Here is a 13732-nt window from a genome sequence, read left to right as displayed (position 1 = left end):
GCTGTGACTCCTGGAAGATCTGCTCCCTGCCTTGCAGGCCTTTTTCCACCTGGCCCAAAGTGGGCTTCATGGCCAGATTGGGATCTGAATTTGAAAACTCTCAGCCTTCATCTGACACAAACCACTACACCACAGTGACTTGTGGTAGCTAAGAAGGGAGAGTCAACTAATGACAATCACAAATGTAGTTTTGGCTGCAGGAAACCAATTTTATGGAATTGAAGATGGCAGACTATATTCCTCGAGTTGGCGAGCCTCATATGACAACAATGAGAATTTGAGCCTTTAGTGCCATTGGCCAGTCCTGTGGAGCACCTTGCCAACAGAGATTCAGCGGCCACCTTCTGTGCCAACTTTGAAACACCTGCTGAAAACTTTTCTATTCCATCAGGCTTATGCAGGCAATTAAGAGTACATCCCTCATCATGGTCTATTGTTGGTTTTTTTCATTTCTTTTTGCTTTTAACTAGTTTTTAAACTTATAATATATCATATCCTACCACAATATAAACTCTTTTTATGTTGTTGTAAACTCCTGGTATATTTTTATGATACAGCGGCATATACTTTTTTGTAAATAAGGTTTTTCTCCATCCTGTTCACTGATTACCAAAGCTATGCAAAGAAGTGCTGATTCAAACAAGCCATGATATTTTTAATCCTTTCAAGTCATTGTATGGCAGCCTTTAATTATTCGTAAGTAGGTGCACTCTTCACAGTAAGATGCCAGCAACTATTAAGGCTGCACACAGCTTTGCCCTAGTTCTCAAACTCGGGAAGAAATCCTGCCAGCTGGCCATTCCTGCAGAATGAAATCATATCTCTCTCACACAGATTTCATACTAACTTCCTCACATTTGCCTTAAGTCATGCAGAGCAGGTGTGCTTTGTCTCTCCATTCCCAGCATGAGCCAACAATAGGAGTTACCCAACTTCATTGACAGGATGCAGCTTGTTAAGTCAAATCTCTTAAGACTAACAAATCTTCACAAAGAACAGGCCTCTCTAAATGTCTGCAGCGAGAGTGCTTGAGCCTACGTTTACTGCCGGTGCCCTTCCTATATGCGAACTTCAGCAGACCTTTTCTGAAGGGCTATAAAACAAAGGATGTGACCGTACGTACCAGGTAGAGGTACAGGAGTAGAGAAATGAGCTCACAGAATTAAGGGAAACAGGTGTGCGTAAACAATGTAAGTGTAAAGGAAATAAGCAAGTGTAGTTTCACCCTCTAAAAAGAAAAACGGGAAGGGAGGGATATTAAGATCAGGGGAGGAAAAAGTTACCAGATTTAGAGGGAGCATCTGCCACTAGTTGCTACTAGTCATTGGGCCTGCAGCATTACTACTTCTGTGCTTGTGATTGCAACATCCTTCAGCTGTCCAGTACATACTGTTCCCTGCCTCCTGCTAAAATATCTGGCCCCAAAGCCACAGTGGGAAGGGCGTGCAGGAAACTGCCATTGTGAACACAGAAGTGGGTAACGCTGCAAGTGCTGTGATTTCTGGTAACAACACAGCTTGTAAAAATAATCTGGTTCCAGATCCAGCCATCTTGACAGTGCTCTTGGAAACCGCTATGGTCTAGCCAACACACAACACCACATATGGCAGAAATTTTATGATCCTGCCACATGAACTGGAGCCAACCTAATGAGAAGCACACTATTTATATGCATCTCTTGCGACCCAATACACAGCAGTTTGTTGTGACCAGAATATCCAAACAAACTCTCAAGGACTGGTTAGACACACAGCCTTCTGCTTACTGGGGCTATTCCTAAGGAATGCAAGAATGACAGGACAAAGATACAGGACAATCAGAAAACTAATGTGTGCAGAAGGTCTACAGAGTCAGGCATAAACAAGGATAAATTTGCTTCTTGCTTTTGTCAGCAACAAGGTCTACGGGAAATGAACAGATCAGCAAAACTACCCAAAGATTTGCTTTATCAGTTGTGAGCCAGCTTTAAAACAAAATGTTAAATAACCAAGAGGTTGTCTACTCTTATTTTTCCAAGATGGCTCCAAAACTGCTGGCACAGAATGCACACTTTGGTTATCTGAGCCATCTTGCCTGCAGCTATGAGGAGGAAGAAGCAGTGCATGATTTGGTGAAAGTTTGGCTGAAACACCATTTTCCATACCTTGTTACTTGGGGAGAACACATCCACTGACATTTACTTGCTATTATGCCAGACTCTTAGTCCAGAGCATGAGTGCAGCATTATAAATCATAAGAACCTAAGGCCACCTCTGTTGGATCAGACAATCTAGTCCTGCACCCTGTTCTCAAAGTGGCCAACCAGAAACCTATTGGAAGTCCATAATTCAGATATGATCATCCACAGCTTCCTATTCATAAAATGTATGCTACAACCATGTTTATACTCCGCATGCCACATATATATATTAGACCACATTTCTTATTAAAAGGGGGAGGAAAAAACCTAAAATTTTCACCTCCTCTGCTTATTTCTGGAGGAATTGAAGGTGCCATCATATTGGTGTCCATTGGCTGTGAACCATCCTGTGTCATCTGATCTTCTGGAGGCAGATAAGCAGGAGGGGGAGTATCAGCTAAATGGGAAAAATACAGGACAGATAATTTTATTTCTCTTTGTACATTAGTAGAAAGCGCTAAGACAGGTCAAGCAACAATGGCCACCTATTTATGATAACCCAATAAAACTCTTCATTCCTGTGTCTCAAGTGAGACTTGCTAGACAAAACTAAACACTTATAAACAAGGCTAACAACGGAAGCCATTATTTTCTCATCAAGGAATAATAGTTTAGAGTTTCTTTTTTAGGCTTTGAAGCAGATAAAGGTAAAGCTATTCTACATGAGATAAGCGATCTTGAGGAGGTTTGTTTTTTTAATGTATGTTTATCAGAGCTAGTGATTTTAGGTGCTTAATAAATATCAGTCCTGCTGGAAAAAGATTTCAGCCAACACTATTGTACTTCTGTTTTTCCTACCTTCCCAGTTCCAAGAATACCTTCCCAGCAATAATTCCCTATTATGGTGCTGCAACAGAACTAACAGCAGCTAAAGCAGCCTTACAAATAAGCCAGTTAAAGTTGCCAACCTACTAAGAGGAACCCATATTCTCATGCTGGAAGGGAAACCCCCCTCTTTTAAAGATGCGCAGAAATGCAAGCTAGTTTTTTTAAAAAAATGCATTTGATCAAGTGGAATGACAGAGGAGGGACAGAACTGAGGATCAGGCTTTCCTTCCTCCACATCTAGCACAGAAACCAAATGGGAGAGGAGAATGGAGTGATCTGTCCTTCCTCCACCAGCCCACTCACCTGCATGGAATTACTGGTGGCCTGTGGCTTTCAGGTGAGCTGTTAATGCATGACCACTTATCAAAATAAAGCATTTCAATTAGGAGATGAACCAAGTAACATTTCACTTTACTAGCAAACAGGGGCTGCAATCCAGTATGTAGCAAGATTTACACTCGTGTGCTGTTGACATCAGTGCTGCTAAGCCCAGTTTATTGCCGGGTAGCCAGCCAGAATCCTTAGGTTTAAGCTGTCACCAGCTATACAGTTGTTGATTGCTACACCAGGAATAGTTTGAATACTTCTTCTCTTTATCCATGTTTGTGTGTTCCTACATTGGTTTAATTTTTTAGAAGCTTAAACACAACTGAAGAATTCTTTCGTATCTTTTTACAACCTAAAACACACAGGAGAGAATTGGAAGAACTAACAAACAGCGACAAAAGGCTATTTCTGTGCAACATTTAAAAGAGCAAACTTCATGCTACTCTTTGTCTACTTGCCCTTTTGAGACACTGCAAACTCGTGTCATAAGATACTTCTACTAATGAAGTTGAACCTCCTTCTTGAACCAATGTGAAGTGTGGGTTTTGTTTTATTTTTAATGGACAAATTGCCTTCCCCTGGTCATTTGGATTTGATCTTCTAGCACCAATCTGGAACCCTAGTTGAACAAAGCACCTCATTGCTTTGACTTCTAATCTAGAGGGCAAGTGCAGCTCCCCTCATTTTTTTACCAGATTCGTAACTAACTTCAAGGTTATGCTACATCATGTTCTACAAATGAAGTTCTAGCTAGTGAAGAACTCTATGGGTCCAATTTCCAGTGACCAATTCTCTAGCAGCGCGTAATGCTCTCACAATCAGCCAAGATAAATCCTTTGATGCTATCTTGATGTGGTAATTCATTAAAGTCCTTGGCTGCTCCGTAGTTCCAAAAACTTTTCTTTGCAGACTAGGCAACGCCAGAGAGACATTACGCAACACCTGTTCACAGTTTCCAAGAACTGACAGTTGAAGGTTTAACACATCCAAAGGTTGTGTTACAGCTATTGTGTTACAGGTTGGGACAGCTATTGTCCCAATTGCTGTGATCATAAAATTATCGCTTTTGACAAAAAGTATGTACTGTCATACCTTGGTTCTCGAATGGCTTAGTCGTCGAACAAATCAGCTCCGGAACAGGCAAACCCGGAAGTTAAGTGTTCGGGTTTTTTAATGTTTTTCGGAAGCCAAACATCCACTTCCACTTGAGTGCAGGAAGCTCCTTCAGCCAATCGGAAGCTGCACCTTGGTTTTCCAATGGTTTCGGGAGTCAAATGGACTTCCGGAACACTTTAAGTTCAAGAACCAAGGTTCCACTGTAGTTTTAATTGCCATAAAGAAACCTTTAAAGGTAAAGGGACCCCTGACCATTAGGTCCAGTCGTGACCGACTCTGGGGTTGCGGTGCTCATCTCGCTTTACTGGCCGAGGGAGCTGGCGTACAGCTTCCGGGTCATGTGGCCAGCATGACTAAGCCGCTTCTGGTGAACCAGAGCAGCGCACGGAAATGCCGTTTACCTTCCCGCCAGAGCAGTACCTATTTATCTACTTGCACTTTGACGTGTGTTCAAACTGCTAGGTTGGCAGGAGCAGGAACCGAGCAATGGGAGCTCACCCTGTCGCGGATATTAGAACCGCCAGCCTTCTGATCGGCAAGTCCTAGGCTCTGTGGTTTAACCCACAGCGCCACCCGTGTCCCTGTAAAGAAACCTTTAAAAACATGCAAATGTTTGCGTTTTCATTGGTTGCCATGAGATACTGACGCAAGTAGAACAAGTGTCCCAACCGTGCTCCTAACACTGAGAACTTACTACCGAGGCCTCTTGGAGCAAGCTTACCTGGCATCTGGAAAGGACTTCCTGGGTCCGAGCTGGCAGGTGAATGAGGATAGGTGCCACTGCTGCTTCCCGGGGAGTTTGGGTAGCTGCTGTTGGGCGAGTGAGGAAACGGGTGGCTATTGGGCTGTTGGAAAGAGTCTGGGAAAGTAGCATTGTGTGGCATGTGTGGCTCGTTTTGTGGCACGCGGAATTGAGCCAGGAGACTGTGCTGTGGGTTGTATTCACTGTGTCTCGGAACAAGCACTGGAGGAAGAACTGGAAAGTGGGGGGGGGGGGGAGAGAAAAACCAAAAACTTAGTTCAAGACCACACTTACAGAACAAAGGCAAACTCTTCCATGGATGCAACCATTGCATGGGAGGTATTCACATTCTAGGAACCAACAGGACTCAGCAAGGACACTTCACTGTATCCTGTCATTACATAACTTAAATTCATACAGTGGCACATTGATTGCCAAGGTCCCAGAGTCGTAAACTCGGTTTTCACAGTAGCTGGAAACAAGATGATCAAAGGAATTTGCTGCATTTTTATTTACAAAACACGGAGCCGTGTTTTGTATATTTAATGCCAATGTTTGAAACTTTTAGTGCCTTTTGCTGGCTTGCTAACCACTTAATGGTTTGTATGCCAAAACCTTGTTAACCCTCTCCCATTGTTGCTCCCTAGCAACTAGTATTAAGCAGCAGGCTGCCGAGGAGCCTGAAAGTCATATTATACAGTGGTACCTCGGGTTAAGAACTTAATTCGTTCTGGAGGTCTGTTCTTAACCTGAAACTGTTCTTAACCTGAGGTACCACTTTAGCTAATGGGGCCTTCCACTGCTGCCATGCGATTTCTGTTCTCATCCTGAAGCAAAGTTCTCAACCCGAAGTACTATTTATGGGTTAGCGGAGTCTGTAACCTGAAGCGTCTGTAACCTGAAGCGTCTGTAACCCGAGGTACTACTGTATATAGTAGGAGTATGCATCTGCTTCAGAGAGAATCCAAATCCAGAACCAAATAGGCAACTTTGCAAGGATATAATAATAATAATAATAATAATAATAATAATAATAATAATAATAATATCTTTATTGTCATTGCCCCCTCTCAGGGACAACGAAATTACTTGGCTGCTCCATCCACCCAGATAGGGCACTCCACTCAAAATCAGAACAACTATAAAAACACTAATTAGAACAATATAATATAATACAGCAAGGAAGATTAGATGACTTTCAAAGTCCAGGTTTCCCATTCAGGGCCGAGATCGCTCTGGAGAAGAACTGTTCTTGAGACGGCTCGTTCTTGTCATCATCGTCCTGTATCTCCGTCCTGACGGAGCCTTGTTTGATACAAAATGGACCTTCTCCAAAGTACCCTATTTTTTGCACCATAACACTCACTTTTTTCCTCCTAGAAAGTAAGGGGAAATGTCTGTGTGTGTTATGGAGCGAATGTCGGCTGGTGGTGGTGGTGGTGGGGATCTGCTGCAGTCGTGAGCAGAGGATCCATGGTTCCCCTTCCTTCCCTCCTCCATGGTTACAAAGCATGGATCCACATGTATCCTCAGGATTTTTGCATTGGGCTACTCCAAACTCACTGTCAGATCACATGTCTGTGGCCACAGCATGAACCACAAAAATCATATATCCACTATTTCGTTTAGAATTTTGTTTTGTTTTGTTTTCCTCCTCTAAAAACTACGTGCGTGTTATGGTCTGGTGCGTGTTATCGAGCGAAAAATACGGTAGTCTGAATTGGGCTGCTCCCAAAGCTTTAGACCCAACTTAGGAGTAAGTCAGACACCAGACAGCTGAACATGGACTGTACACAGTATAATAAGCATGATCACAATAAAATGGTATTGGAAGAATTTGTTTTTTGTTTTTTTCCTAATGATCCTGAGGTAATTCACCCTTGTCACATCTGCCACAAACTGAGTCAATATTTTCAGTGAACTATCCACCATGACCCTAAGATCCCTTTTCTGGTCAATCTTCATGAGCTCAGATGCCCTCAGTATATACACAAAGTTAGGATTCACCCAGCGCCCCCACCATATGGCTATATTTACATTAAGCTGCCTTTTCTCTTTTATTTGTTAAACTTTTACCCAGTCTGTCCAGTGCATTTGCATTAAACAGACTCTTCCAATGCATTTGTACTTGGCATTTTACAACAATTAAAAAAAGTAAAAGCACATTCCCATAAAAGAGAACAGCACAAAACTCAGAAACGGGCTGGGAGAGTCAGAACATTCTCAAATGAGGCTTCAGCATATGAAATTCACCTGCCCAGCTAGATATACAGTTGCCAGAACAGGGAAGTTTTAACACGTGAGCAATGAAATGTGTAAGAGGGGGTAAAATAGATCTTGCTGGGCGAGGTATTCCACAATCTGGATGCAGCCACTGAGACAGCACTCCATATATCTTCCTCAACTATGAATGGGACTCAGATGGGTCTCTCTAATCCATCTTAGGTATAGATCCAGGTATCATGGCACAAAGCCATTTATTGTTTTAACTGTCATCACCAGCACTTAAAATTATGTGAAGGAAATAATTTTGCAACAAACGCAGCTATTACAGAATCTGTGTGGTATGGTATCTTTGTTGAGCACCCATTGACATCCTTGCAATTAGATTCTGGACCAGCTGAAGGTTTCTGAAGTTTCAAGGCAATTTCATGCAGAGGACATTACAGTAACCCAACCTGGATGCTAGCAAGGCATGTGTTACTGTGGCTGGGTCTGATCTTTTCTGGAACAGATGCAGATAGTGCACCAACCTAAGCTGGGCAAAGGCATCCTTGTCCACAGTCACTACCCCATGAGACACAATCTCTAGACATACAATCTGCCTTCTCTGAATCTTCTGTCACCTGGCTTCCTGTGAACTCCCTGCATCTTCAGCAACAGCACTATTTGGACATTTAGATGCAGAGCCTGATGTAGGAGTGCCCCCAAACAATGAACCTGATTTTTCAAGTCTTGTCCAGAACAAGCCAAATCCCTATTCCAAGAGTCCATCTCTCTAACCAGGATCACCTCTTTCTTTTCTGAATTTTGCTTCAAGTTATTTCCCTTTGTTCAGCTCATTACTGCCTATGAGCACCAGGTCAGGACATTAACAGTTCCCCTGGTATCTGTTGAAAATGTTGCATCTTCTCCTGGGTTCCTGTAAGGAGACTGAGCCTAGAATAACTCATGCCTTGATTACCACAACAAGCCACATCTTTCCTCTCCTCTCTCACACATTTAAACAAAGGCATATGAAACACTAAGTTTTTGGGGGAGCGGGGGGGGGGCTTGTTTTGCATTTCGAGAATAGCTGGAAAGAGAATCTTCAAAGTGCTTTTAGCAATCTAAAAGTGGATACACTAGTCATTTTCTCCAAGGTTCCAGGGACACTGGATTTTCCATGCAAACGACAGACAAAGGGCAGAGGGGAAAAGAAAGTGTCGCTTTTGGTACGGCGTTTCCTTAACAGCTCATGGAAACCATGTCGCTAATTTAAGACTCTCCCACATTGCGAAAGTATGTGAAAGCTGCCTATCGTGAGATTTCCCTTAATAAAAACACAGTTTGCAAAACACAAGCACCGTGATGTGTGCTCTCAGAAACAGAGATGTGGGACCAAGCACTAATTTAGCTCCCAGAAATGGCAAGAGGCTTCAGTCTGAACCTGCTCCAACAGAAGACAAACATGCATACTTCAACTTATGCACATCACTTTTAGGGCAGCTAGTGAGACCCCCTGGTGGGATACAAATGCTAGCTATTGGGTTGGGAAGAGTTGCCTGTCCCAGACTCTGAGAAGGATTCTATACCTTTTCAGACACCTTTAAAAAAGCAGCAGGTCGACTTGAGTGTGGCTTCTCCCATTTCTGCGCTAGGAAATCTTCCCACCAGTGCCATCAGTAAAAGCACAGGAGCTTCCCAGTGACCCAAGTCCCCCAAATTAACATCCTTGAGCAAGAGGGCAAAACCCCAAGAGGGTCAGATGAAAAACCTGCCTGTAGTTGGATTGGGATAAGCACGCTTAGCTTGATCAAGTTGGACACCTCCACTGTACAAAATAAATTGCTAAAATTCGACACAGCAGGAAAGGAAGCTGATCTCAGAAGTAGCTGCCAGCCCAGAGGAAGAGGCATAATCGAAGAGACAGCTTGAGACTTTGGCTATGTTGAGCCAAGCACACCTGTTGCTGCAAAGTAACCAAGAGGCACTGATCTGTTATTTGGAGAGGTTGCAAGATACTGGAGGATACAGCTGTAGAGCGTTATCACTTTCCTTTCTTGTAATGAAAAAGGAACCAATTTACAAGGAGAGCAGTTGCGTTCTGGTACTCTCTCTAGAGCAACTCTGTCGTCAGTAATGTCCGCTTTCTTCACCTAGTGATGGTTACTAACTAAAAGTTTGTTTTGCTGCACAGCAGCATTGCCAAGCACAATAGATGTAGCCCCCCTTGTCCCTACTCACAGAACATTAGCTTAATGGTTGCCATCAATTTGATTTGATTTTAATTAATTTTTATAATGAAATATTTCTAGAATGTTGCACTATTTTATTGTTGTTAGCTGCCCTGAGCCCAGCTTCAGCTGGGGAGGGCGAGATATAAATAATAATAATAATAATAATTATTATTATTATTATTATTATTATTATTATTATTATTATTACGCTTCTTTCCCTCTTCTGCACTTCTGAAAGGCCTTCTTGAAAGGTGAATGTCATAGTACAGGTGAGAACCACAGTGTACATCCAATCACATTAGGCCATGGGTCAGCAAACCAAGGTCCGCTGGCCGAATCTAGATCCAGCCTGCAGACAGTCCGGGAATTGCATGTGGATCACCAGTGCATGTGTTCTTTACCTCTCCCTCACATGGCAGCAGCGCCTCCTCCCTCCCTCCTCCTGGCTTCTCCCCGCCCTGCCTAGAGGAGGAAGGGGGCTGGGCTTTGTTGGTGCCAGCAGCAGCAGCGCTCAGGTGGCCACCATTTTAAGCAGCCTCTCTCCAGAGCCTTTTCACGCGCCGCTCATCATCCTGCCGCCGCCAGCCCTTGCTGCTCGCAGGACACAGACAAGCAGCTATCAGGGCTCATGGAGCTCTTGCATCATTTATTTTTTTCAAAATATAGTCGGGCCCCCCACAAGATCTGAGGGACAGTGGACCGGCCCCTTGCTGAAAAAATTTGCTGACCCTTGCATTAGGCCATAACTGTTCACATCTACACTAAAAGCATGGATTATTATGTCTGCATGTTACGTAACAGGCAAAGGAGACAGGCCTACCAATGAGAAACTAGCCTGTTACATAGTTGAGATCAAATTTGTTGCAGCCTACGTTATAGTTTCAAGACAACACTATACAGTATTAACATTAGGTCTTCCAAAACTATATAGCTTGGAGTAGTTGTAGTTCAGGATGCTATCTGCACCATCAGAATGAATTTCAGCAACCAAAATGCTTTTTCTGTGCAGCCTGAGCAGGAGTAGTGAACAACTTTATAAGTTAATGGTGGTAGTTTGTCTTCACTTACCCCACCCCGCTGCCCTGCTCACAGCTGTGAAGAATACTCTTACGTTATGAATGGTCAGTGTAACCATTAAGAGAAAGAGGTAGGAATAGGCCAATATATATGTGGACTGTCCCTGGATAAAGTGACTTTTCTTCATTAAGTTCTCATAGTTCTTCATCTAGCTAAAGGCTGTCATCTGAACTAGCCAGATGTTTAACTGATAATCAGTCAGTCCATCATTTGAAAAAAATAAGACATAGGAGCCACCTTGCCCAAAAAATGGCAACTAGACATTCCATTTTGGCGACTGTAACGTTGGTTCAAGGAGTTTCTAGCACTGTGTATCATTCCATCAACTGATGTAAAGAAACAAACCAAAAAACCACCCCTAAATGAATCCCACTAAAATGGCTGGGACTGGTCATCAGGGGAATGTGACTGGGGGAAGAGGGGAGCCAGACTAGCAAGCATGTCCCTCCTTTTCGCCCCCACATGATAATAAATCACATGAGGACTGAATGCCTGGGTATGTTCTTAGTCATGGAAACCATGGAGCCACTGCTGACTCATGAATTCCATTGGCATCCACTTAAAGACACCAAGTTCAATATCGAAGCTCATCGCTATTGCAGAAGATGATTTCAAGCATTTTAGAGGGATTCATCCAGGGCATCACATCACAAAATGTAAAAATACTTTGGGTTTACATTGTACACTTCAAGACCTAACTTTTAATGTCAATACTCCACATTATATTTGCTTGTGTGCTGGCTAAAACTTGCATACATTACAGGAAATTGGTTCAGGAAATATTTTAACAGGTTATCCCAGCACCTAAGAGCTTTACGAAGGGCTCGTTGAGACAGTTGCTGCTAACCAAGTGTGTATATTTAAATTAAATGTGTATGCATGTGTTCCTTTAAAAAACCACACCGAACCACTCATTTCACTATCTATGAAGGAGATACTAGCATGGATACTTAAGGTTGGCCTACTTGGGGCTCTCTAGATGTCACTGAACTGCAACTCCCTTCATCCATGACCACTGGCTATGTTGGCTGGAGTGATGGGAGTTGGAGCCCAACAACAACTGAAGGAAAGTTTAGGGAAGGCCGTTTTAGTAATATAATAAAACTACAAATCAGACAGTGTCTCTTAAGGGGAGCCTTAATATCCTCCCCTCTTACTATAGAGTGGGCCAAGCCCCAAGAACAACAAAAACTGAGGTCAAGACAAATTATTCATCCCAGAGGCTCTTTACAAGGAAAGTTTACAAGGAAACCAGAAGCCAGTTCTGTCTTCAATGTTTTAAAGCATATACCAGCCAAGTGTTCCAAAATGTCCAAGTTTATAGAATACATCGGATTTCAAACACACACACACACACACACAAGCATCGTCACTACTAGCTATTTACCCAGGCAAGTGGACTCTCTTAGGAGCAAATGTGGGATATAAATGTAATATTTTTTTTTAATTTTTTTAGATAATATTTTATTATATTTTAGGAATAAAAGATTTAGAAAAGTACAAAAGGACAAGAATACAAAAATACAAAATCACAAAATACAAAAATGCAAACATTAAAGCATAAAAAAGAAAAAGATAAAAATAAAAAAGCACATACAAGAAAAAAACAAAAAACAAAAATCCCTCTTTTTTAGTTTCTCATCTTTGATTAACTTATTTCCCTGACTTCCTCACATCTCCCTTTTTTGTATCCCTTTTAAAATTTGATTCAGCAAATTAATTAAATTTAATTATTTAATTTATCTATTTATCTGTTATAAGTCCAATCTTAACCTTATTACTAGAACCCCTTCAATTCAAATCAATACCATCAACATTCAAAAATTTTACAGTGCTTCTGTAAATAAATTTTAAATTTCCTCCAATCTTCTTCCACCAACTCTTCTCCCTGGTCTCGGATTCTGCCAGTCATCTCCAAATGTAATATTTTTTAAAAGCAAAACCACTCTTTGTTCAGGTGTGACAAGGCATCCTCCAATTTAGGAAGGAAGAATTAGCATGGCAGATACATTTACCAAGAAGATTGCCAGTTTTTCTTTGTTCTGCTTGAAACTTAGTGCCTTCCACCACCTGCCTAAACTACATGCAGAGGGGTTCCAAGCTTACATCTCAATGTTTAAGAACTTAACCTACAGATTTATCCATGTGTTAGAATTATTGAAAAAAAACTCTGCTGCCAGTGGGAGAGGGAGGAAAAGATTCGCAACCCTACTTCCAGGACAGATAACAAGGTAAGAGAGCTACAGCTCTTAATCTGTGGTTATATCCAATTAAAATGAATTTCAGCACATTAACAAATTAGCTAAATTGCTTGTTCTTTCTTCCTTTTGCAATTTAATCCTAAGGTCAAAAGAGTGCACTTGAGTCTTCCGAATATGACTAGAGCACACCTACATTAGTCATTTAAATTGTTAACTTAAAAATGCAGATACAAGAGAAGCCCAGCCTGGGAGGAGTAGACTGTGTTAAGTGTAATTACTTGGAAGTTCGTTGTACTGAGACATACAATATTTAGGATCTGTAAAAGGAACGAATTAGTTCGAAGGCAAAAGGTAGTGATTGAAGGAATGCTACCTTTGCATTACAAAACAAAAGACTTCACAAAACACAAAGTTTCCAAGACCAGAATTCACATCCTTACAGCTCCAGGAGGAGACAAACATGACCCCTTATTACATTAGATTCAGAGGCATGTTTAAATATTTACCAAAAATCAGCCAGTTAGACTTAGCACAGTCTTTTAAACTACAACACTTTTGTGTACACAGCCCATGGCTTTGTATAGTCCGTTATAGCTAGCTGTTACAGACATGCCTGCGCAAGGCACTTCTTTCCGACAATTGTGCTGGAGTGTTTGCCAGATGACGACAAGCTTCCCCTATCACTTCTTCCTCCTCCCGTCTCTACATATATGCAGCAATCTTACCAGGAAGCATGCTGACAAAGCTTGGATTCTCCAAGCTTTGAATTGCCAGTTTTAAGTTACTCCTGCCCTTCAGCTGCAGTTAGCAGTCTCAGCTTTCC

The 13732-nt window shown here is 42.0% G+C and overlaps 1 protein-coding gene across 2 annotated transcripts in view; it reads right to left on the bottom strand.

Annotated features, from left to right (window-relative positions):
• Window positions 1-13732, bottom strand: part of SMAD1 (SMAD family member 1) — a 37402-nt gene that overhangs the window by 5869 nt on the left and 17801 nt on the right. Inside the window, exons 3-4 of one of the 2 annotated variants that reach the window (XM_081926114.1) lie at window positions 5172-5426; window positions 2460-2576 (exon numbers count right to left, since the gene is read on the bottom strand). In XM_081926114.1, coding sequence (XP_081782240.1) covers window positions 2460-2576; window positions 5172-5426 — 372 coding nt within the window. The remainder of the gene's footprint in view (window positions 1-2459; window positions 2577-5171; window positions 5427-13732) is intronic. The other variant, XM_081926115.1, reaches the window with a different exon arrangement.

Source organism: Podarcis melisellensis (assembly GCF_964234715.1).
Source record: "Podarcis melisellensis genome assembly, chromosome: 9".
NCBI classification, from domain to species: Eukaryota; Metazoa; Chordata; class Lepidosauria; order Squamata; family Lacertidae; genus Podarcis; species Podarcis melisellensis.
The sequence above is the reverse complement of the archived record's forward strand: the minus strand, read 5'-3'. Positions and strand labels throughout refer to the sequence as shown.